This window comes from Triturus cristatus, chromosome 10, assembly GCF_964204655.1.
Source record: "Triturus cristatus chromosome 10, aTriCri1.1, whole genome shotgun sequence".
NCBI lineage: Eukaryota > Metazoa > Chordata > Amphibia > Caudata > Salamandridae > Triturus > Triturus cristatus.
Window position 1 is genome coordinate 1204166853 of NC_140593.1, and position 26682 is coordinate 1204193534.

At 45.8% G+C, this 26682-nt stretch overlaps 1 protein-coding gene across 1 annotated transcript in view; it reads left to right on the forward strand.

Moving 5' to 3' along the window:
* The window catches only part of LOC146797065 (adiponectin receptor protein 2-like), a 324514-nt gene that overhangs the window by 209235 nt on the left and 88597 nt on the right, over window positions 1-26682 (forward strand). The window contains exon 5 of the mRNA XM_085631498.1: window positions 1223-1419. Within this exon, the coding sequence (XP_085487624.1) occupies window positions 1223-1419 (197 nt within the window). The remainder of the gene's footprint in view (window positions 1-1222; window positions 1420-26682) is intronic.

Consider the following 26682-nt stretch of genomic DNA (forward strand, 5'->3'; position numbering starts at 1 on the left):
TCACTGAGGTCACAGGATCCTTGAGGCCGTGTGCCTCACCCATTGGTACCTCCATTGGCCTTGTTTCAGTAGTAGTGGTGCAACTCACCAGGGATCGGCAAAGCAGGATTTGCAGGCACACCAATGTAAGTCAGCAAACTTCACTGCTCTCTGCTTCATGCACAAGCACTTTTAACATGTTCTGCCTGCTTCGGGGCCACTGGAATTATGCAGCAATGGAGGACGAAATTATGTCGCAGTGTTGACTAAATTATGCAACAAAAAATGGCTGTAATATGGTACATTATTATGTTGACATTTTTACACATACTGACAGTTTCTGTAAAGATTTTGCCTCATTAGCACCAGTGTAACATACAAATGCAGCAGTGAGAAAGGTGACCAGTCAAACTTGGCAAAGAGCTCCCTCCAATTCGCATTAACACAAGTCACATTTTTTAGTAACTTTTGATCCGTTTGAGCTACAAACAATTTTTTTTGTTAAAATCATCAGATTTTGCAGCAGATGATGTATTATGTGGCAAATATGTCAGAGCCACGATTATGAGGAATACATTTGTAGACTAGGATATTTTAACTTACATGTTTGAACTGCTCTTGAGGAAAAAGGGAGAAGTTCTGATGACAGAAACTGCATGACTTGGAGACAAATGGCATGTGATGCTACTTTTAAGGGTATTTGTGACATTCTGGAGTTGGAATCGTATCCCATTTTGTGAATGTATTTTAATATCAATAAATCATATTAAACCTTAAATAAACATATGCATCAATTGGTTGAATTCAATAACTTACAGGCTGTAACTGGTCAGTGAAATGCCAAACAAATATTAAAAATTAAGATGTTTTGCTCTTCCTGCCTCACCTTTGACTCCGCCCACTGACCCATTCCTCAGGTTATTCCTGCCCTCTGATTCTCTACCCACAGTTCCCCTACTTTTTTTCCCCACTTCGACCGCTGGTCGAGAGCAAATGATTTTGGTTCTTCTGCCATCCATCCACTTCTCCGCTTGTTGTGGAAAGGTCTTGGGAACTCACTAATCTTCGGTCCCCTATTGAACTCCAGTGTTTGAGCAGGTTTATACATTTCAGTACAGGTGTGTGGTTGTGGGCACGCTGAGCCTGAATCCTCCATACTTAATTGGCACATGTTGTTCTTGGCTGGTATAGACTATGCTCTTTTAACCTTTTGACTGACCTTTCTCTCTTGTTTCCTTTCAAGGAGTGTTCGTGGGTCTGTCCTTCAGTGGGTTAATACCATTCATACACTTCCTGGTGACTTCTGGGGACATCATGGAAGCGGCTAAACCAACCCAGCTGGGAGGGATGATGATCGTGGCCATGCTGTACCTCATAGCTGTGGGCCTGTATGCCGGCCGCATTCCTGAGCGCTTTTTTCCCGGAAAGTTTGACATATGGGTGAGTTTGACAAATGCATCGTCATTCAGTTCCCTATTGCACTGCAATCCTAGCTAACAGGGTCCACTGTTGTTCATGTACTAAGATCTTTAGACATCTACACCAACACACCTTAGTCATAACCTGCACTGCTAACTGGTACAGAGGAGTACACAATTTTACCAATGTAAATCAATTTGAAAGAATCTCATTTCTAAACGCCAGCATCCCTGCTATTGCAGTACTAAGACTTATGCCAAAAACACCTTAGTTATCACCCGCAGCTATCATTGTATTCCAATCGTGAGACCTATACTCAGCTCTACAGGAGCACCTCGTACAGACAGGCAGCTTCCTTGCTATTCCAGTACCTCACCACAGCTCTATCATTGTACCTTGGATCTAACCTGTACATCCCTGCTGTTCAAGTACAAAGACCTACACATAGCACCGCTAGTGTACCTCAAGTCTAAATTCATGTAGTAGGCTGGCTTCACATTTGGTGCACACTTAAAGGAGTGATGCACCTTGCACTAATTCAGGCAACCTCTATGCTCATTTGAGTGGTCTTTGATAACCTTAGGCTCTCAAAGTGTTCGCTGTGGAGACCGGCCTTCAAGCCTATCTTGGAGGAGCGTAAAGCTGCTTGTTTTACCACACTTAATAAATAGTGTAAATTAGATGAAAAAGAACCACACAGTGTTTATAAAAATATGTCTATTATTACACAACACAATCACTTTCACATTGGTATATTTCCTACCCGTAGATATCAATAATATGCATGAAAATACTCAAAAGAAATCAGGTAAGTAGCACAACTATGCACTGGTCTCCAGTGGTAGACCAAACCATATACTAAAGAAGTGGAATGTGAACTGCAAGAAAGAACAGGACTTGATCCAGAAGACTCAGAGGAGCAGATAGAACCATGAACCATCCAAGGTAAGTATCCAGGAACCCCATGGAAGCTGTGTGCAGAGTGGAAACGCGGTTGCGTGCCCAATTGAAGTCTATGGAGAAGTCGCGTTTGTAGTTTTAAAGAAGAAGGACCCTTCCCAGAGGTCCTCAAAGAAACCCTTTGGAGGACGGACGTTTGAAGAGCCACAACATCCATGGATGTCCAAGGAACCAGGTTACATGTACCAGGGAAGCCAGGTGCATAGGGGCGAAGTGACGTCGGAACCTCCCGTAGACGACAATGGAAGACTTTGGAGAAAAGGCCTCTGCAGAAGTTAGTTAAGATGTTTGGTGGAATACAGGGATGGATTCTTGAAGAGGAGAACCTACAAGCAGAGTTTATGCCACTCAGAGATGATCAGGAGGCACAGAAGTCCAATACCCCCCCCCCCCCCCCCCCGGGCAGGGAGCTCAGGTGAGTTGAAGAGGGCCTTGTCGCTGCAGCTGTGGGGACCAGGCAATGCTGAGGAAGACCAGAAGCCATGCATGTGCTGTCCCATGTTGGATGTCAGTGTCTAGGTAGTCGGTGTCCGGTGGGAGCACCAACAAGCCTTGGTAGCCACAACTGGTGTGGGAGACTACAAGATGCCATTGTTAGAACCAGTAAGGTCCAAGGGACTCACCAAGTGCAGGAGAGTCAAAGCAGGCCCTGAGCAAGAAGGCGAGCCCCCCAAGCAGAAGAAGACCCTCGAGTGGACCCGCAGGCCTGAAGGCGCAGGAGTCACAAGAGGACCTCAATCAGCTCACCAAAGATGAAAGCCCGCGATGGAAGGGATACAGTGAGGGCGATGATCTTCGAGGGATGAGGTACTGGTGAGCCCTAGTGGATGGGGTCCAAGGGGACCAATATGGCTTGGGGAGGGGGTAGAGCAACTCCCCTCTCCATATTAATGAATGGAGCCCCTGGGGATGGAGTCCCCAAGGCCTGAAGAGACTCAGTGAGGGGGCTGCGTGGCCCCCTCCCCCTTTTTTGTAAGTGTCAGCTCCGGGGGTGGGCTCCCTGGGGCCTATACTGGCTTGGGCGAAGGGCCTTATGCTGCTCCTTCCCTTTTAAAATAAAACATTACATAATATGTGTATTTGTAAAGCGCACGTTCACCCCTAACAGGGTATCTTGGTGCTGAATAACAGATGTTTATTGTTACCCAACTCAATGGTACTCATTTGATTGACTTCAGATGGATGAAAGGCTGAGTGTACCCGCCAGGATTCGAACCTGGGACCATGAGGTCGAACACAGGCCCCTGCAGTGGATGCATTAGTCCACTAAGCCACCAGACCTGGCTTAGGCGCCTGCAGGGACTTAAAGAGGATCGGGGTGGGGTCACGTGGAACCGCTCCCATTTAAAATACATATGGACCTTGAGGATGTTGTCCCATGGCCATATCAGGGCTGGAGGTGCGTGCAGCCCTCCTCCCCACCCACATATATATATTTCTATATATATATTTCTATATATATATATAGCTTTCAGGAATGGGGTTCACAAGGCCTTTATAAGGCATGGGGAGGGGGGCAGGTGGCCCTTTAAAATATATAGTGCCCTGGGGGATGGAGTCCCAGGGCCTAATGAGACTCGAGGACAGGGCGCCATACGGCCCCCTCTGCTTTTTCATTGGTATCGCCCCAGGGAATGGAATATCTAGGGCCTAATAGGATCAGGGAGGAGGGCCACGCATCTCTCTCTCTCCTGTATTTCTTGTATTTGACCCAAGATGTGGTCCCCGGGACCGTAAGGCTACCCTTACACTGCACACAGCAAAGGCCTTGCATAGTGTAGGGTAGACTGCCTGCTGGGGGATTTGGCCGCAGGACCTGGCCCCATTTGAGATGTCATCAGTGATGTCATTAATGATGTCATAGAACAAGTCATGACTGATGTAATATGTGAGGTCATAAGCATTGCATGGCGGGGCGTAAGTTCTAATTACCTCTGATAACTATAACGGTGAATTTCTGTGTTTTTTTAGTTCAGAAATTACATATTCATCTAACTATAACATTACTTTAACCTTTGGTTTTTTCAGTGATATATATTTATATATGTATCACCATCCAGAAACGACACCAGCAAACAAAGTCTTCATGCACGTTAATTTATTGAAATCGGTGTTTGGCAAACACAACACATTTCAGCCTTGTTGGCCTTGATCACATCAAGGGATCCCCATTTCTGTGACGGAATACGTCCTCACTCTGTGACACAATTTTCATAGATATGGTAAAAATACTTTCAAGTAATAACGACAACCAAATACTTAATGAATTCTCGTACAAATACATTGCAAGTATATGCTTGAATCCACTCTGATGTAATTCATTGTTACAAACTCATTACATCATATTCCATACTAAAAGTGCTTGTGGCATACAACATAAAACTACATTTATGAACTCATACATTTTTAGTACAGTTTCAAATCTACTCTATTTAAAATTCATTATTGTGGATTATATGCTGTTAATTACATTTAGAGAATAAAATATGTGTGACAAGTGTAAGGCGACTTTGGTGGCATTGATTCTATCTTTTCCACACAAACTGCAATGCTCGGAAACCTTTACATGTGCTAACATTCGCATGCCTTATCACTGCTTGCAAGTCATTTTAAAACCTATGCTGATGATATTCTCCTAACCACATGTAATGAAATAAAATGTCAGTTCTACAGAGCACAGGGCCAGATGTACTACCAAGGAATTTGCAACTCGCAAATTGCGTCGCAAAAGCTACTAGCAATTTGCGAGTCGCAAATTGGTATGTACAGCAGCATCTGCGACACCGATTGCGATTCCCAATGGGGTCGCAAATTGCATGCCTCTTGCATATGTATAAGACACTCACAATTTGTGACCCCATTGGGAATGGCTGCCCCCCCCCGGCATGGTGGCCTGCTGGGCTCAGCATATATCCATGTCTGGGATTGCTTTTCAATAAAGCAGTTTTTTTTTTAATGCAGCCCGGGATGCATTTAAAATAGAAAAATTAAACGATTTCTTTAAATTTTTTAAGGGCAGGTAGTGGTCCCTGGGACCACTGCCTGCCCTTACAAAATATTTTTAGAGCCAGTCAAAAAGGGGAAGGGGTCCCCTGGGGACCTTTTCTCATTTGTGGGTGGTTTACCACCCTTCCGTGAAGGGTGGTAAACTGCGACTGTTTTGCGACCGCGGTTGCGTTTGCAAAACAGTCATACATGGCATTTGGGGTCGCTATTAGGAATGGAATGCCCCTTTCTACTAGCGAGTCGCAAAACACTATTTTGCGAGTCGCAAATTTTTGCGAGTTGCAAAATAGGGTTTGTACATGGCCAAAAGATTTTTGCATGCGCAAACGGGTCTAAGACCTGTATGCACATGAAAATGTCCGTCGTACATCTGGCCCACAATGCTCTACTGTAGCCTGATGTTACCAGAATATGAGCAAAATAAGGTAAGAGGAAGGACGTCACTCACAATTGAGCTCATTCCTCTGCCAATCCAACATCCGTGTCAATGAGATGTTTCCTTGATGTAAAAATACAATATATAGGCAATGTCAACAGCTAAATGCACACCTCTACCTGCCATAAAATACATACCACTTCTGCCCAACCAAAGTGCTAGTGTAAAAACTTGAAATAAAGAATATAGCTCATTACATTGCGATGTATTACATCGCGTGCTTTTACAACGCGGTCGTTACAATGACCGTGTTGTTAGTATGCGATGCATTTTCATCGCAACCAATCACCAATTTGCACTAGGGGGCGCGCTGGACTTAGAAATAGTATTAATTACTATTCCTACTCCAGTTTGCGCAACAGTAGGGAAGGTGTTGCAATTAATTTCCAATACCTCAGCGCCCCCTAGTGCAAGTCGTAGTAATGACTTGCGATGTAAATGCATCGCGTACTAACAAGGCGGTCTTTCTAACGACCACGTTGTAATAGTAGCACGATGTAATGACAGTGGTGTAAATGCTGTTTCCCGAAATAAAACTAGTAAAGCGGAAAGGAACCCTGAGGCAAAAGAAACAGGTAACATGCCAGGGCAATGCAGAGATGAATGCACTACTGATCCATCTACCTCCACTATTCCTGGTCTCGAAGTGTGTGTTCAATTCCTCATCTGCATTTAGGCCTCCAGGATGTTACTATCAAGTTTAAGAATGTACAAAGACTCCAATCTTCTGAGGCTTTTTTCTCTATCCCCTCTCCTCATAGTCGGGCACAGTGTCAATGACTAAATACTTCATGTCCCTGTCTCTTTTACGACTGAGTACATTTTATCTTGTTGTTTGATAGCCCTTACATGTTTAAATATACGTTTGTGCAGCTGATGTTTTGTGCTACCTACGTACTTCAACTCGCATCTACACTCCAGGACATACACCGCATGATCTGTCTTACAAGTGTAAGCTACCTTAATACTCTGTGGTGTACTCTCCATAGTGAGGAAATATGAATTTTTGTGATCAGTTATGTCCCCTATCGTAGACCCCAACGGCTCCATGTATTTGCTATAAGTACATGTATGTTCCCTCCTGCTCCAGTTTTGAAGACGCAAATATATGTGCGTCCACCGTCAACATGTCCTCTTTCAGATCCGCCATGAATGGGTCAGATATTCCATTCCTAAGTATGAAAGGCCAACGACTTTATGTGGTTCACTTTCCACATTTTTACAGATTCAGGCGAGTAGGCCCGAATTCTGTCATCAAGCCTTTTCCTGCCTTCTGCCTCTGAAAGCTCCAGTCTGAGCCTGCATCTGTGACCATGAACTTTGTCCTACTCCCTGCGCGGCTAACGGTGCCTGATCCAGCCTGTCGCCTGCCAAAAACTGTATTTCACCTTCAAGATTATCTCCTCCGCTCCTCATCCGATGCATTCCTGTCTAGTAGTTTAGGTAAACATTCCTCCAGCTACCGCGCAAAGGGCCAGGCCTCGCTGTCCTCATGCAAGTAATTCATAGCCCCGTTACCATGGAATATTCCTACCCCCTCGCATCTAGTGTAGACACTTAGACGCTTGTACACGCACTAACAGTCAGTATAGTCAGTATAGAATAGATTCTATCCTAAGAGACCTCTCTTTTTGGATAACACAGTTCTTTAAACATAGGATATTAGATATGATTTGGGATTAGGTTGACATAACCCCAGACTTCTGTCTCCACATGTAGAGCTAAATGTCAAGTCCCCTTCTCCCTCTAGTTGCACGTCAATCACACGTCATGCGGCTGCGCGCACATCTCTGCCAACTATTTCTGCTGACATTGCAGGATTCTTTTATGGATCCACCCACTTGTGACATCATGTATGATGACGTTTATTAAATTACGCCCATGTATACGCCTCTATTAGCTACGTATGCACAGTTTATCTGTATTATCAGCTGTTACGCCTCTTGCATCTGTTTCACTGTAAATGTATTTTCTATAAAACTGCCTATCTGTCAATAATATATGCCCTTCCTTCCTGAACTTTCGTGGTGATGGAATAGAATGCCTACAATTCGAATTGTATTCCTTTGTATAGGAATAAAGCCTTTTAAAACCTCTAATACCACGGATTCTGCCTCTTATATTTACTGAGTTATTCTTAATAGACTTTACCGCATAAAAAATAGTACCGGTAACGAAATATTTACCACATAAATTGGCGCCCGAATAGGGACACTTTCTCATCTCACGCGCCGGCGGTGCGTTGCAGGCCCGGTCTCCTGCCACAGCTGAACGGACAAAAACGCGTATCTGCAGGATTTCCTGTATCTCCCTCCGGCCAAGCGGGGACGACTGAGGCTGCGATCAACACCCAGACGAGGCGGTGAGAAATGCGAAGTATCCCGACCAGAGCCTAGCTGAGAGAGCAAGATCCGAGGTATACAGAGGCCCACCAGGTTCCGAAGTTCCGAAGTTCCGAGTCCAGCCGAGTCGAGTCCAGTCCGGTCCAGTTTCAGTTCCGTTCCGAGGCCTTCCGTTCCGAGCTACCCGGTGAGTACCATTACCGGGGAGGCATTTAACGTGCACATAGTCTGTGCCGGTCAAGACGGGTTTGGGTACACAAACCCAGTCTGCACTGTTTTAGCAGTGTATCTGTACTGTTTAGCAGTATATATAGTATGTTTTGCATATAAATAAGTATAAATAAGTATTATCTAGTGTCAGTATAATGTCAGTAACTAGTTTTCTATTAGTTATCATTGTTCGTAAAACTGTTAAGTGTTAAATGTTTTAAATACGTTCTATATATTGTGGTGTGAATGACTGTTCATTATTGTGTTTTCTTGTATAAAGTGTGTTCTAGTAATAAGGTCTAAAAATGCCGCTCTTCTCGAAACTAAGACAGATCAAAACTAGAAAAGGTGTACTCGAAGAAGCTGTTCCCATCCCACCTAGGGACACTCCAGGATACTTTATGTATCATAAGCATGGCCTAGACGCCGTATTATTTCTTGATTTATGGGTGGACTACACCAAAGAATTACCAGAGAGTCAGAGATGGCCCGCAGCGGGGACCTGGGATGCAGATTGCATCATGAGAGTAGAAGAAGAATTATGGAAAAAGAAAGCCAGACAGTCACAGAAAGATGCCATTGAATTATGGCGTAAAGAATCATATAGACGTACAGAAAAAGCACTCAGACAGGAAGAGAAAGGTATAGAGAATTCAAATAAAACCCGAGAAAATCTATTACTTGAGGAAGGTACCCGAGTAAAATCAGAACAAGTAGATAGACAAAGAAACACTCTTATGAATGGTATGTATCCTCTTCTGGCCGAAGGGTTACCTAAGGCTACCACGGAAATACCAAAAGATTTAACTCCTCCATTGCTCCCGATAAAAGCACATCCCAAAACACATCCCAAAACAGCAAAGGACGTTTTCCTTTCCTCCTATTTAGATGACGCAGCTCCCGAGTATGCTAATGCCATACCACCCACACCGCTTGCCGATGGTGTTCAACACCAAGAGCATTCGTCTGTATCCCCGCAACTACAAACTCCTACACAAGTTCCAACAGGCCCGTCCGTTTCTACAGTTTTTCCCGCATCTACAATCTCTATCCTACGCCCAACGAATCCTTTCGTGCCTAGCACCTCGGATGGTGCTACAGGAGGTACGACAGACATGTTTGCCACACCGCCGCGAAATAAACAGACTCTTAGAGATTTAGCACTCCAACGTACACCCCAACTAGCGACATCCGACATGTTTAAAGAACAGCTTGTGGATTGTAGATACGACCCAGTACCAGGTAGACAGGATAAATTGCTCATATCATCACTACGTATAAGACGAGCTACATTATATTTAATGACGATACCAGGAATGGGTGAACACCTAGACGAAATATATCGCTTTGTCCAAACAGGGCAAGGTCCAGAAAGTATTAACGAAGCTATGGGATACCAGAAAGTGGATGTCCAAAGACAACTACTACGTTTTTTCATAAATTGTGTAATTAGGAATCAAGACAGACCTGGGGCAGATCACGATACCATGCAAAGACTTGCCAAATGGGGTCAGAACATATCAGAAGAGAAACATGATAGACAGGCGTGTATAATCGCCATGTGTCGAAAGATCCGCAAGGAAGTAGAACGAATACATAAAGAGAGACGAGAAACAGACAGAGTAGAATCAGAAGAGGAGGAGGAGCAAGAATCAGAACAATTAGATACGATAGCTTATGTAGGTAGAGGAAGACCCCATAATAATACCAGAGGTTTTAACGACCCGATACGTCCAATACGTCCAGAATATAATAGACATTTTCCAAACCCTATGCTAAATACGAAATCCCCTGAACACCTATTCCAAGCCGCTGATAAATTACTCCGAGATCGAAGGGGGTACCACATGCTCGATTCCATGGACGAACAAGAATTAGCCAGGTCAGCAGTACAATGGGCTGACAGTCCCGGCGAATACAATGATGATGTACTTGCACACACGTTTCTGAATCTTGACCCATACGAACAGCGTTTAGCTAGTATATACATGATTCAACACCTCCTTATATTATATAAAAGCCAACATTCCGATCCAGGACCCTTACCTGACATATTGACAGAACTACTCACGAATACATGGAGAGGGTCAGGTACTGATTTGATTAAGGAAATTCTAGAATCCCGAAACCAATATTTAAATTTCGTATGCCCAGAACACGTTCCAGTTCCCATCATGGGAAGAAAAATGTATCACATAGATAGACAGAATCCGTTACGCGAAGTGCACCCAATCAGAGGTGCCGGTGATAATTTTACACGCGTGTTTGTTTACACGCCTATAACTAAACTGGAATTATTAGAAATGAAGAAAGTAGTACCCAGCCATGACAAGGACCCAGCAGGTTTCCACCGTGAGATAAAAGACATGTTACTCATGGGAGAGTATACCTACCCCGACATTATGAAAATATTAAAAGTCCTATTACCCGCCGGTGTTTATGAGAAACTCAAAGAAAAGGAATGGGAGGTGGGAGACCAAAAGATAGATTGGACAGCATTAGAAAACGAAGAAAAGGCCCGAGCTGCAGGAGCAGGGCTTGGGGAAAAGACTACAGCACTAGCAGGATTACTAATACAGGTACTGCCACGTTTATTACCTACGAAAAATGAAGACTGGGGTGCAATCTCCGCCTGTAAACAAAAACCAGATGAAGACACTAGCGATTTCTATTCCCGATTTGAAAAATGTTTTGGTATAAATAGTGGCATAAAAGCCAGTAGTGAGTCATATCCACATCTGTTTGTGACAAAATTAGTTGAAAATTCTCTGCTGCAAGTTAAGAATAGAGTATTGAAATTCGAAAGTACCTGGCAAGGTAATACCCCATCACAGATGCTACAGATGTTACAATATCACCACAATAGAATTAGAGAAGAACAAGAACACGAACAAAGACGTATGAAAGATACAAAAATGAAAATGCTTGTTGCACAGTCAGTTCCAGCCGATAGTCATCAAAAGGGTGATTCCACAGGTCCTGCGAAAGGGACATGCAACTATTGTAAACAACCAGGTCATTATATACACGATTGTCCAGTCCTGAAACATAATATTGCCACAGGTAGAACGCATGAGAGACCACGTCCATCTAGACAGGATCAGAATCAACAACAAATCCCTCAGCATGCACAACCTAGGTTAGCTCCGCAACAATTAGCTCCACAACAGGCAGCTCCACAACAGATCGTAGCACCACCACAAGCGCAGCCTATTGCTGCAACACAAGCTACAACACAACAGATGTATCAGTATGCACAGACAGATTATCCCGATTATCAGCGATACTCATGAGATAGCCTAGAGAGGGAAGTTGGCTTACCCCTTATTGAGGTTCCTGTAGACCAAGAGGGACCTTATGTACATAGTGAACTTTTAGGGGAAGACAGAAAGTTTTTACTTGATACAGGGGCAAGCAGAACAACTATAAGACGCAGTGAAGTTCCAGGGGCACCCCTCTCAGGCTCACAGAATATTTCCCTTGGATTCTCAGGAAAACCTATAATCAATGACGTAACACAACCTCTTCCACTTACAGTCGGTCCATTGACACGTATTACAGATTTATTGCTTACTAAATCCTGTCCAGAAAACTTGTTAGGCATAAAAACATTGAAAGCTCTAGGAGCCATAATATGTTGTTCTCCGGAAGGAGTACGACTATTTTTACGTGACTTTAAAGGTCACTACGTGTCCAGAGACATGGATCGCCGATTGCAGAATTTACCTACACATTTATGGGCACAAGGCCCCACTGATGTTGGTTGCATGAACATTACACCATATCGAGTCACACTGAAAACAGGAATAGTACTACCACGAATGCGACAATACAAGTTAGCACCAGATGCTGTAGTGGCTTTACTGCAAATCATTGACGAGCTCATTGCACAAGGAGTGGTTGTCGAAACCGACTCCAATGTATGTAATTCCCCGATAATTCCGATTCTTAAAAGAACGGACCCAAAAGCACCACCAGTATATCGATTAGTCATTGATCTGCGCGAATTAAATAAATGTATTGTACCACAATACCCTGTGGTCCCAGATATCTCTTCATTACTCACAGCTATTGACTCAGAAGCAACGTTTTTCACTGTAATTGATCTTAAGAATGCTTTCTTTAGTGTCCCAATCGATCCGGAAAGTCAATATCTGTTCGGATTTAGTTTAAATGGACGAAGTTTTAAATTCACACGCGCACCTCAAGGATTTACAGAAAGCCCCAGCATCTATAGCCAAGCACTGAAACGAGAACTTGACAGTATCCACATGCCAGTTAACACTGCCTTGCTTCAATATGTCGATGATCTGCTGATCACCGCCCGAAGCGAACCTGAATGTGAAACAGCGTCACTGACGGTTTTAAAATTTCTGGCCGACAAGGGGCACAAGGTGTCCCCTTCCAAGCTGCAATTCTGTGTCCAGCGAGTTGTTTACCTTGGGCACTCGCTGTCCAAGGAGGGAAGGCAGCTTACATCCGACCGCATCCAGTTAATTGCTAACATGCCACCACCCAAGACACAAAAGGAGGTGCGGGCTTTTATAGGCCTCACTTCATACTGTAGGCAGTGGATCCCTCAATATGCATTTCTAGCAAAACCACTCATCCAGTTGACAACACAGGAGGCAGCCACATCGACTGTCCTCCCTTGGACTCAAGAACATACACACGCTTTTGAAAGCTTAAAGAAAGCTTTATGCCAAGCACCTGTCCTAGCAACACCATGTTACAGTAAACAGTTTACACTCTTTGTTACAGAACGCGAAGGTACTGCTTTGTCAGTACTCACTCAGGAACAAGCAGGATCACACAAACCATGTGCTTATTTCTCTAGTACATTAGATCCAGTAGCTCAGGCTCTTCCAGCGTGCCTGAAATCGGTGGCAGCAACAGCTTTAGCAATCAGACAAAGCGATGCCATAGTGCTAGGACATCAATTGACAGTACAAGTACCACACGCAGTAGAGGTTCTCTTGAACCGCACACAAACACAACACTTGACTATAGCGAGACTCACCGGTTACGAATTGACATTGTTTCAGCCACACATAGAAATCAGACGTTGTAATACGTTAAATCCTGCCACACTGTTACCAGTAGGCGGAACAGATCCATTGGCACATGATTGTGTCGAAGTCATTACTATCACGACGAAACCCAGACAAGACTTGACAGATATCCCTTTGTCAGATCCAGACTTGACATTGTATGTAGATGGGTCATGTATGAGAACAAGTACAGGAGAGTTAGTGGCCGCTTACGCAGTCACAACAGACACTGAAGTCATTGAAACAAATTGTATTAACACTTTGTCAGCTCAAGCAGCAGAGCTCATCGCTCTGACACAAGCCTGTATTCAAGCCACAAATAAAAAAGTCAACATATATACAGATTCACGTTATGCATTCGGAGTCGTCCATGACTTCGGCGTACTGTGGCGAGAGAGAGGTTATTTAACTTCTCACGGTGCCCACATCCAACACGGACCCCTCATTCAAGCCCTATTAGACACGATTCATCTACCTACTGCAATATCGATTATGAAATGCAAAGCCCACACAAAAGTTACCGATATCATTTCTCAGGGTAATGACCTAGCTGACAGAACAGCTAAACAGACTGCTCAGAATCAGACTCACACAACTGACATGACAAAGACAACAGTTCCGACACCAACACATTGCATGACAGTTAAGGATCCCGCTCTTGATGTAATTGACATACAGACACATGCTACACCAGAAGAAATAAAGAAATGGACTGAATTAGGAGGGATCCAAACAGATCAAGGATGGATGACGAAGGAAAAATCTATATGGTTTCTTCCCGACTCAATGGTCCAAGTCATCATTAACACAATACATAGTCCAGCGCACCTAGGAGAAAAAGCTATGCTAGACAGCATTCAACACATTTGGTTCAACAAACATTTACGAGCCGCAGCTAAACAAAAAGTTCGTACCTGTATGATATGTTGTCAGTTTAATCCAGGTAAAAGCATCCCCGTAGAACAGGGTGGATTTCAAACTCCCGATCATGCTTTTGAAGTCCTCCAGATGGATTATATCCAGATGGAACGATGTCGAGGATTCAAATATGTTCTCGTAGTTGTCTGTGCTCTTTCCCGTTGGACAGAAGCATACCCGGTTTCAGATTACACTGCCCCGACTACTGCCAAACAGTTAGTTCGAGAATTCTTCCCACGGTACGGTTTACCACGTGTTGTCTACTCAGATAACGGCCAGCCGTTCTCATCCGAACTAATGAAACACGTTTCCCTTTTATTAGGCTACCAATGGAAATTCCACTGTGTCCGACATCCCGAGGCGGCAGGTCTCGTGGAACGTCATAATCAAACTCTGAAAATTAGATTGTCCAAAATATGTAGAGAAAAAGGAGTCGATTGGATAGTAGCCTTACCAGTTGCGCTCTTTTACATGAGAATGGTAGCACATTCTCGAACAGGGCTATCCCCGTACGAGGTGATCTTCGGTAGACCACCAAATATGTGGGGGACGCCTATACCTCGCAAAATCACTGATGTTGACTGTAATATGCTGACAGATTACCTGGCTTCCTTGATGTCTGCACTACAATCTTGTCGTTCACAGGTATCCGCAGCTTTTCCCGACAATACTGAGGTGAAGCCCCATGACGTGGTTCCTGGGGACCTGGTGCTGGTCAGGAATTTTGACCGGAAGACCCAACTGGATCCTAGGTGGAAGTCACCAAAGTTGGTTCTACTCACCACAAGGACAGCCGTGAAAATCGAGGGACGGAAAGGGTGGTTGCACTCGAGTCATATCAAGAAATTTTATGGACTACCATCCAGCGTGAATACTCAACCCTGTATTCCCTCACAGACAGACTCAAAGCTCCCCTTGGCTGAATTAACAAAACCAGAACTTTACAAACTAAAATTGAGGTCTAGTAAGTCAGACAATTTGATTGTTTAAGTCCTCTCCAAGGTGAATCGGTTGAATTTGTCTCTGACATGTATCCTCTAGACCGGAATAGAGAAAGAAATCATCAGATGCAGCTCAAGAAGCATGCATATTGTAAATCATTTCGTAGTCACTGCACAGTAACATTATTAATTTTGTTTTTTCTAAGTCTTCTGATCATCATTGTCAGCATCCTATTGCACATGTATTACCCTATTCTTAAGCGTGCTTACAATATAACTGCAGAACATTCTTTTAGCGAATTACCTCCGCATGAGTTGTCCTATAGATTTGCGCTGCGCAACAACACATTCATTAGTATGTTACATCATTCCCATCAAACCAGCAATGCCACAAATTGTTGGATATGTGGCCGACTCCCTCCCTATCAGAACTATAAGGGAGTTTTGCCCCTCTTTCCCTATCCGTTCACACACAATGGCTCCTGTGGAGCATGGTTTAGTTTGATTAATTCCCTAGATTCGAATTCCGCAGTTTATCAAGACAACTGGGTATGGGGAAACCTGAACTTAGTTTTGCTTAAAGTCTGCTACCCTAACAAGGAGGGACTTCCCAAAAGAACAGGAACTGATCTAGAAAATGAAGTATATGGATTAGGTAATTTTACACTTAACCTTATGATCCTGAACGTTGAATCTGAAGCTACGCCAATCTTGCCCGCCATGTCAGTATTCCCAGTAAAAGGGGAATTATGTGTAAGAAAGAATGGTTCCATACATATGGGCCATAGTAAATGCACCACTGTAATAAAATTCAGTGATCAAGGCAAGTCTACATTTAGAGCTTCTCGCCATTCCTACTTTATATGTGGCCAGACCGCATATCTACGTCTACCTCTAGATTGGGATGGTACCTGTTACATAGCATTCCTTCTGCCACCTGTTTTCCTAGCTCCTCCTGATTATCATAGAAATACTCATTTAGTACACAATAGACAGCAGAGAGATCTCCCAATTGTCGATTACACTGAAACAGCCTGGGAAAAATACACAGATTTCAATAAAGGTTTCTTTCCCTATATAGGTACAGTCACTAATAGTAAGTTGATACGTAGATTAACCAGAACCCTTGAAGCAGTAGTGAACGAAACTATTTCCGCCTTAGGCAATTTAACAGAAGAGCAGTCTGCTATGCGGATTGTTGTGCTTCAAAATCGTCTTGTCCTTGACGTCATCCTGGCCGATAGGGGCGGAGCTTGTAGGGTCATCGGATCAAGTTGTTGCATTTTCATACCAGAAAATTCGCCGTCAGTATATAAAGCCATAACTCGCCTTCATAAGATTGTAAGCCAGATACACCAGAGTCCAGGCACCTGGACTTGGTCCGGTTGGTTCTGGGGCGTGTTGTCAGCCTGGGGATGGAGAATCCTATCCTTCCTAGGTATTGGCTTTCTCATACTATTCAGTTGCTGCTTATGTCTACAATGTGGGCCAGCGATTTGTGGTCTGTGTGCCACCTCGTGTATCCCACATCCAAGTTTTCGTTCAAGATTTTGGAAGAAGAAAGAAGAACAAATGATGCTATATGAACAGATCGATGGATTGATGAAGATCGATATCTCCTGAGGGTCCGTAGGGGACAAGGAGGGAATGAGGAAATATGAATTTTTGTGATCAGTTATGTCCCCTATCGTAGACCCCAACGGCTCCATGTATTTGCTATAAGTACATGTATGTTCCCTCCTGCTCCAGTTTTGAAGACGCAAATATATGTGCGTCCACCGTCAACATGTCCTCTTTCAGATCCGCCATGAATGGGTCAGATATTCCATTCCTAAGTATGAAAGGCCAACGACTTTATGTGGTTCACTTTCCACATTTTTACAGATTCAGGCGAGTAGGCCCGAATTCTGTCATCAAGCCTTTTCCTGCCTTCTGCCTCTGAAAGCTCCAGTCTGAGCCTGCATCTGTGACCATGAACTTTGTCCTACTCCCTGCGCGGCTAACGGTGCCTGATCCAGCCTGTCGCCTGCCAAAAACTGTATTTCACCTTGAAGATTATCTCCTCCGCTCCTCATCCGATGCATTCCTGTCTAGTAGTTTAGGTAAACATTCCTCCAGCTACCGCGCAAAGGGCCAGGCCTCGCTGTCCTCATGCAAGTAATTCATAGCCCCGTTACCATGGAATATTCCTACCCCCTCGCATCTAGTGTAGACACTTAGACGCTTGTACACGCACTAACAGTCAGTATAGTCAGTATAGAATAGATTCTATCCTAAGAGACCTCTCTTTTTGGATAACACAGTTCTTTAAACATAGGATATTAGATATGATTTGGGATTAGGTTGACATAACCCCAGACTTCTGTCTCCACATGTAGAGCTAAATGTCAAGTCCCCTTCTCCCTCTAGTTGCACGTCAATCACACGTCATGCGGCTGCGCGCACATCTCTGCCAACTATTTCTGCTGACATTGCAGGATTCTTTTATGGATCCACCCACTTGTGACATCATGTATGATGACGTTTATTAAATTACGCCCATGTATACGCCTCTATTAGCTACGTATGCACAGTTTATCTGTATTATCAGCTGTTACGCCTCTTGCATCTGTTTCACTGTAAATGTATTTTCTATAAAACTGCCTATCTGTCAATAATATATGCCCTTCCTTCCTGAACTTTCGTGGTGATGGAATAGAATGCCTACAATTCGAATTGTATTCCTTTGTATAGGAATAAAGCCTTTTAAAACCTCTAATACCACGGATTCTGCCTCTTATATTTACTGAGTTATTCTTAATAGACTTTACCGCATAAAAAATAGTACCGGTAACGAAATATTTACCACAATAGGAGTATTGTACTGTGTCTTATTTATGCCATACTTACATGCCCTGCATTTGCTGCATTTTCTGAACCCACGGTTTATCACTAGCCAGTTTCTTGTTTTGGGCTCTATATTACTCTGTGCTAGTTCATCTCTCATTGAGCGCACTTTTCTAAATGTGCAGCCTGGTCTATTAGGGAGTGTGTGGCCGACAACTGGGTCATTGTGCACCATGTGCGAGTATTTATTAAGCACTTTCCTAATGGTATGATGTTCTGTGCCGAAGTGTGCCATACACCTATTTTCATGGTCGCTCTGTGTTTGGGACGTCTGTTTCGTTAACACAACTGATTCCCTGGTCATTTGCTGAACTTTAGCTATAGACTATTTTATTATTTCTTTAGGGTATCCTCTCTGTGTGAATCTGTCAGTCAGCTCTATGGCTGCTTCTGCAAACTGGTGATCTTCACTTCAGTTTTGCTGCGCTCTTAAAGTCTCCCCATAGGTTGTACTTATTTTCAGATCTGTGGGGTGGAAGCTACTGGCATTGAAAAACGTATTACCAGCTGTGACTTTGTGGTATATTTTAGCTTCTATGCAGTTATTCTTCACCTATACCTGGAGATTCAAGAACACTACCTCCATCTTACTCACTGTGCTGGTAAAATGTAAATTAAGACAGTTGTGATTTATCCTACTCACAAATTTATTGGTACTTTGTTCTGAATCCCTCCAGATTACAAAGAGGTTGTCAATGAAACAGAACCATAATATTATGTTCCAATTTCAAATATCTTGGTATTCTGCCCCAAGCACCTGCTCCTCCCACCAGCCTGTATGCAGATTAGCATAGTTGGGGGCAAAGCAAGTGCCCATAGCAGTACCTCTCAAATGCCTATACACTGTGTTACAAAATAAAAAACAGTTGATCTCAAGGCACTGTTTGGCCACATGTAGTAACATTTTTGTGTGCTGAAACAGTGTAAAGAGAGACGAGATTCAGGAACAGTCCATTATGGCTGACACCATAGGCCATGCCACCCAGACCAACAGCGCTACAGTGCTCCTAGGAAAGGAGACAAATAAGTGGCCACACCCCTCTGGGGTTCAAAGGGAAGTTGAGGAGAACAACGTTCTCTAGCGAGAATTGCATGGAGGACAAGACGTTTCAGAACCCTGTGCAATCGAGACAGGAAGAAACAAGAGCAGAAAAATATCCCCGAGAGCAGAACTGCAACAGTTGGAATCACTGTGGAGATGACAGCAGCGGGGAAGGACGGTGAGGTGAACGGTCTTACAGAGCAAGCAGAATGTGCCTCAGCACCAAACTGGCTGAAGAAAGCAGTCGGCTTTGAGAGAGAGGTCGGAAAGTTGAATGCAATGAGGTCCGACGCGGGTGACAATGCGTACGCATTGCACAGGTCATTTCCGAGCCGTGCGTACGCCTTGTCATTGAATGCAATGAGGTCCGACGCGGTTGACAATGCGTATGCATTGCTCGGGTCATGTCCGAGCGGTGCGTACGCCTTGGCCATTGAATCGTATGGAGACGGGTGCATGTGTACATTCAAAATACTCGTTGTACAATCAGTTGAACGAGCCGGGCGGACCAATTGGCTCAGGACTGTCATGGAGACGGATGCGGATTCAAAACTTGTACGAGTTGTGCACTGGAAATTCAGTTGGATGCCTACAACAATGTTGCAATTTCAAGTGTTCCATGAAGGTGAAGATTTGAACGATGCGGAAGGTGTGTACGCATCGTACTTTTAAATGGATTGGCCAGATTCATAGAATGCAACCGTGCTAGACCTATCACTTTGGACACATGGCACAGAGTCTGCCTCTGCAGCACAGATATAAGGCTGGCTGGACCCCAGGGACCTCACTTGCCTGCACTACATGCTACTGGACCACATCCCTGCTACCACTGCTGCTGTCTATGCATCCTCTGGCTCCTGTTATGACACGTACACTGGAGAGGGCACCAGCCTTCACTGAGGAGGAGAACCAGGCCCTGCTGGACGGGCTCCTTCCAGAGTACAGAAAGCTCTATGGTACACCAGGGGAGCAGGTGAGTGTGCTGGCCACTGCCTTCCTAATTAAGCATGTTGTCTGACTAGCAATACTAGCAGTGTGTACAGCAGTGGCAAGCATTATCACTGACTACTTTCATCCCCCAAAGTGTGTAGGGACATGTACTGAATATTTTTCCTGCTGCTAAAGTGCCTTTTTGCCAGCTTAAACTATCCATGCATTGTTAACATGTCAGACATGCATGTGAATTTTCATTCCCCAGGGTTGCACTACCTGTGTAATTATTTTCCCTTTGTGATGATGACATGTATATCCAATTGTGTGCTGCACAAATCTGGGGCATGTGTGTTAATATACTTTTCACTTTGTCCTCCTCACAGGTTGATGCCCACCAGAAGCAGGAGATCTGGCTGACCATCACCCGGGCTGTTCGTTCTGTGGGGGTCTACAAGCGCCGCATCCGCAACTGCCAGAAGAGGTGGCAGGACCTTCGGGGCTGGACCCGGAGGATAGCTAGAGTCCAGCTGAAGCTGTCACCTCCACGCAGGAGGGGCGGACACTGGACCCTGACTCCCCACATGCTCCGGATACTGGCGGTGGTCTTCCCGGACCTGGATAGGCAGCTGAAGGCCAGACAGCAGCAGGAAGGGGATAAGTCCATGCCTGATCTGTGTACTATGTCTGACATGCAAATAGCAGTCTTTTGTCCGGGTCACACTTCCACATTACGTAGGTCTTGTAGTCCCCAAATCAGGTCCTTCATCTGTGTGATACACCCTCCTCATCTGTTTCACAGGTGTGGCCCCTACAGTCTTTGGATTGTGTCACTAGGGCACTGTGTCCCTGCAGTCAGCTATGTATCAGGTACCAGTCAGCATCAGTTCCCGTGACTCTGTTGTGTGTGTCATGGGTGGGTCAATTGTTTACACAATGCCTGAGATCTGACATGTGAACTGTGTGTGCCCTTGAGATGTGTACCAATTGCTGGTCTGACTCGCAACATGTTTCTGGGGTATTCAATACAAAACCATGCAGCAGGGTACTCCAATTTGTGGGCATCAGGAGTAGGTATGGCAAGTATGCCACAATTGCTTAGCCACCTGACTACTGTCCGGGGCAAAACACTGTTTCACTTAGTCCTGCCCAGTCCTGTCCCCTCAAGGACATTCAGAAACACTCTGTAATCCCACTCCTGTGTGTGAAATTGCAGGTTGTGCTTCGTGACATGTGCCCTCAGGTGTGTGCCTCCGTGTCATTAGGGTGTGGCTTGTTGCTACATACAACTGGGGTGTCCATGATTCTGAGGGTCAGCATGACATCTGCAATGTGACTGTGGGAGTCAAGACCTGTGTGACATATAGGTGTGTGAGCATCTGACAGCGCAGAATGGTGTATGCAACTCTGTCCCTCATGCAGCTGGGTTAAATGCATGGCAGACTGTTATGTGTTAATGTACATGGATTCGTGTTTGCTGAGACTCATATGTCTGATTTTCATGATGTGAGGTCTTCTGCGTCCTGGAAACGTTGTTTGCTTGGGATGGGCAAGTGCGCCGGTCATCTGCAGATTCAGATTTGCCCCTGAGCTAGGATTGTGAGTCAGTGCATATTGTTGTTGTCTGGATGCCCTGCCCCTGTGACAGGAGACAGTGTTGACTGACTTACAGGGCATCCCAGTGCCATGGCATTGAACTTGCTATGAGTGAGCCTGCGTTGTGTTCAAGTGTGCACCATGCACCCCATTGTGGCCTTGCCCATCAGGACATGAGTACATCATAGTGTGTGTTGCTGGCATGCATCCCAAGCATGTGAAGTGAGTCTCTGCCCATCCCTTCATCCGGACACCTGTGCTGAGTCAGTCGCAAGAGATGTGCTGTGGGTGTATGTGAGAAAGTGCCATCTTTCTTGCATGGTATGCCCCCACTTTTTGCTGAATTGCTGAATATACTTTGACTGAGTGTGCCCTGGACTCCTGCCAATCAGGTGCCCAGGGCCTATGTTCCTTCCCTAAAACAAACCAAACCCAAATTGGCAAACCCTGGCCACATGTCAGCCCCTGGTAAATGGTACCCTAGGTACCCAGGGCCTTGTGACCAGGGAAGGCCTCTAAGGGCTGCAGCACTCCTTGTGCCACCCTTAAAGGGCCTGTACCCTTACACACACACACACTGCCTTTGCAGGCTGAGTGTTTGGGTGCAAGACAAAAACAAAGTCGACATGGCATACATCCCTGTGTGCCATGCCCATCACCTACACTGCCATGGCATACATCAGTCACCCCTCTAGCTGGGTGCCTTATGCCAATGGTGTGGGCACAGGAGCAGGTGCCCTGTGCCCCTACAGTGCCCAGGTCCATTCGTGAGCACTGTAAGTGCAGTGCTGCCATTTAAGAGTACATGGTGCTGAGAGCTCGTCAAACACGAGCTCCACAGCACCATAATTGCAACACTAAAGACTGAGAAGTTTGGTATCAAACTTCTCAGCACATTAAACCCACACTGATGCCAGTGTGGGATTTAATGTACCCAGCACCCCAGAGGGCATCTTAGAGGTGCCCCCTTAAACCTAACCTACAATCCACATCTGCTCTGAGGCTGCCTAGGCTGCCACCCAGCAGACATGTTACTGGACCCCTGGGTAGGAGAGCCCCTGCTCTCCTGGGCCTGCAACAATGCACATCCTGGGCGAGGTGCTAAATCTCCTCCCCCAGTATGGGCAGGGGAAGCTTCAAAGGCATGCCGCCTCTGTGAGCTTCCCCAGGCCCTTGCAACCCCCCCACTCTGGTGGGAAGCTTTGGCCGGAAACCCCAAATAAGGACAGGGGATGTGCCAGCCTGCCAACCCCACCCCTCAGGTGGGGGAGGCGAGGTGAAGCTCATCTCCGGGCTCTCGCCATCTTGAAGATGGGGAGCCCTACCCTATCAGGACTAGGCTACTGCCCCCCTCCCACAGGAGAGAGGCAGGATAGGGGGTGTACCCACCCCAGGACAGGGACCCATTGGTCCCTGCCCTTCACCTACCTGTAACACCCCTAAATCTAGTATTTAGGGGCACCCTGAACCTTCCTTCCCCAGATTCCAGATTCAAAACTACAAAGAGCAAGAAGAAAGAAGACCTGCCCTGCAGCTGCTGAAAAGAGGAAGACACCAACTGCTTTGGCCCCAGCCCTACCGGCCTGTCGACCCTCAAACCTGCTCCTGCTCCAACCCGGTATCTCTTGTGGCCAGCAACCTCACCAACCCCGGAGGACCTGGCTACCTTTTGGCTCTAAGCCCCTGGGACTCCCATGAGTAGAGGCTCTACTCAAAACCTACCTCTAATCCCTGGCAGCAGCCCGGAACCGCGAACCCAGCACACTCTGCACCAGCTAAGTCTGGCCAGTGCCGGAGTGAACAAAGACCCCGAGGACGACCCCACGGCGGCTGTGACCCCGAGTCCGGCACCCAAGGACCTCCCTCGACACTCCTGAAGGAGCCTGCAGCCTCAGAACAAGGTGCCCCCCCTACCGCGATCAACAGAGGATAAGATTTCCTGACACCCCTGCACGCAGCGCCCCGCGGCCCCCTGTGCCCAATCCCGGGGTACCTACCTATCCTCCAACTACCCAACTTACCTCTCGAAGTGGTGGTGGCACCTGAAGAGTCCTCGTCCCCGAGCTTGCAGTCTTTTTCTAAACCGGAGATTTCCCATTGAAATCAATTGAGCGCCCGAAGGCTCAAAAGCACTCTGCACCCAGCCGCCCGAGGGGCCCTGGCAGTGAAAACTCTACACCTACCTACTTCCCCACTTGCCCTGAGTAAGTGACCAGGAGCCCAGCTCCCACAGCCGCGTGGCTTGCCAATCAGCAGCCACCAACCAAGGCCCCCCTATCCCTCATAGGATAACATTGGGCCTAACTCACTCTGCACCCGGCCGCCCTAGAGCTGCTGAGGGTGAACTAACAGTACCTACCTGACCCTGGGGGACCCCTGAGTCTATGCCCAGAAACTCAACTCTGCCAGTCGAGTACTTACCCTTAAACCGCTAACTCTATTTTCCTCATAGGGTAACATTGACTGGCTTTTTCCTGAAATTTCTTCTAAGTGTGGACTTTTCAAATCTTAAAATATTCACCAAAAATCAGCTGAGTAACGAAAACGAAATTACTCACCTGCTCTTAGGTGAGCTCCCAGTGCTGGATCTTGGTGCCCAGCACTGACTCTGAAAAATACTTACAACTGTACTTACCCTTAACCCAATTTTCTTCCATAGGAAACCATTGACTGTTTTTCTGTGAAATTTCTTCTGTGTCGATTTCTGCAATCTTTAAATATTCTTCAAAAATCGTATAATATCTGAAAACGTAATTACTTACCTGTTTTGGAAAAAGGGCCCAGTACTGAGTCTAGGCACCCAGTACTGGATTACAAAAGTAACGAGAACATACTGTACCTGCAACTTGAATTTTCTTCCATAGGGAATCATTGACTGTTTTCTTTGAAATATTTTTTAAGTGTCAACTTTGAAAATAGCTAAATATTGTTTAAAAATCATTATAGTAATTAAGTCGACTTTCATCACTTGATTCTGAGTACTGACCCAGGACTGAATCTAGGATCCAGTCCTGGAATTCCAAAAGTAATCTAAAAAGTAATCTGTTGCAAATAACTTGAATTTACCATTGAGCTCAATGTATTGTTGTGTTTAAAATAGAGTTGCCTACTGCAACCACTTTTAACTGTTTACAAAAGTCAATTGCATTTTGCAAAAGTATTTATATGAAACATCTCATTCTGAGAAAGTATATTTTAAATCCAAGTGTTGGTTCTAAAATTTGACTCATGAGGAGCTAAAAGTCCTTCTACCCTGAAAATGAAGACGGGAGCATAACAAATCGATTGTTGCACTGCGGACTTGCTGACGAGACTCCGCGAGACTTACTGCAGGTGCTGGGAGGAGCATCGTTGCTGCCGCTGTCCTGGCCGTGCTGGGGAGTGCCGCTGTCCTGGCCGTGCTGGGGAGTCCCGAGTCACGGGTCCGCGGCGCCCTTTCTGCTGTTTGGGGCGGCTCCTCGTGGTTTGGTGTTTTGAGCGTTTGCCTGTTGCGTCTGCGAGGAGGCTGGCGGGGGCTCGTGGTGACTGCCTGACACGGAGGCGGAGGTGGAGTGGAGTGGAGGTGGAGTGGAGATCACTGGGGGGGCTGCTGCACGAAAAGACAAGAGGGGCGCACATTTTAATTAAGGAGTTGAAGTCCCAGGAGTCCTTTTTGCTGTACACACCTGCCCCTGGGATAGAGCAATGCCTCCCCTATTGATGCTACTTACTCCATCACTCCTTCCGCTGCGCGGGAGCGCGCGGGAGCAGCCCGGGACAAGGGTGGGGCCGTCTGCGGGCCGTTCGGGGTCGGAGAGGCCGGGCTGGGCCATTCCCTATTCTCCATTCTCCTTTCGCCTGTGGCTTCAGAACTGTAATACATCTGCCACAGTAAGTGTTGCTGGGGACATCATTAACATCACTAATATGGCTGCTCGGGGGACAAGGAGCAATACATTGGCCAGTAGAGGGTTGGTTACTGGCACTTTAGACAATTTTATCATTAGAGCAAACTCAGTGATTGACCAGGGTATTATCCTTATGGAGCGCAGAGTGTCTCAGGACCTAGCAATGGCTAAACGATCTTCCTTGGGCCATTTTGCCATTGCTCAGACGCCTGTGCATGACAATCATATCAATACTATCTGTGTCCCAACCCCGGTACCTGCTCCTCAGGACGACGGCCACATCTTTTCAACTATAGGCTTCCCAATTCCAGAGGCAACTGCAGCAATTGTGGTACCAGAGGTTTCATCTTTGTCTACCACGCCCGTGAAATCACCGGCAAATCCATTGAGGGGGGACCAAAGAGCGGCAAAATGCAAGAGGAAGCGGGCTGCCACCAAAGTGATCTGTCACAGGAAGACCAGAACAGCGAAGGGCCGGACTAGCAGTGTTGCATCCTTAAAACCCAAGGGTGGTCCTACCTTGAATGACTCAATTGGCTCGGACACTGACTTATCCCTGTCACCTCCAGCTTCAAAAGGACCCATGACTCCGGAGCAGGTTCAGTGTATGGGGGAGGCTAAGGGGGAGGACGATATCCTCATAGAGAGACTAGGGTCCTTACTAAAGACAGCGCTTGAGCCGTTAGATCAGAGACTTGCTCACATGGAATCTCAGCTTTCCCAGCTACAACAGGCTATGGCTGGGAATGGGGTAAAAAGAAAGAAAAAAATGCAGTCGACGTACATAGCCCAAACCAGTTCTGTGCCCATTGGGGTTGTGAGTCTTGCACATTCTCCTACTGCCGGGCCTCCTATTACAGCTGCAAATATGACAGCTGCGGCCGCAGGAGTTGCTGCAGGGGCAGCCAACTTGAACACGTACACCCCAGACGCGATAGCACTAGAGGAGGGAGAGTCTCTACCCAATTTTATACCCCAGGTTGCGAAAAGAATTGATTTACCACCTGAAACCAGTCCGTATGTGGTGGTTTTGACCGGTATTCCTGAAATTAGCAATCTAGGTCAGGAATCATTCATGT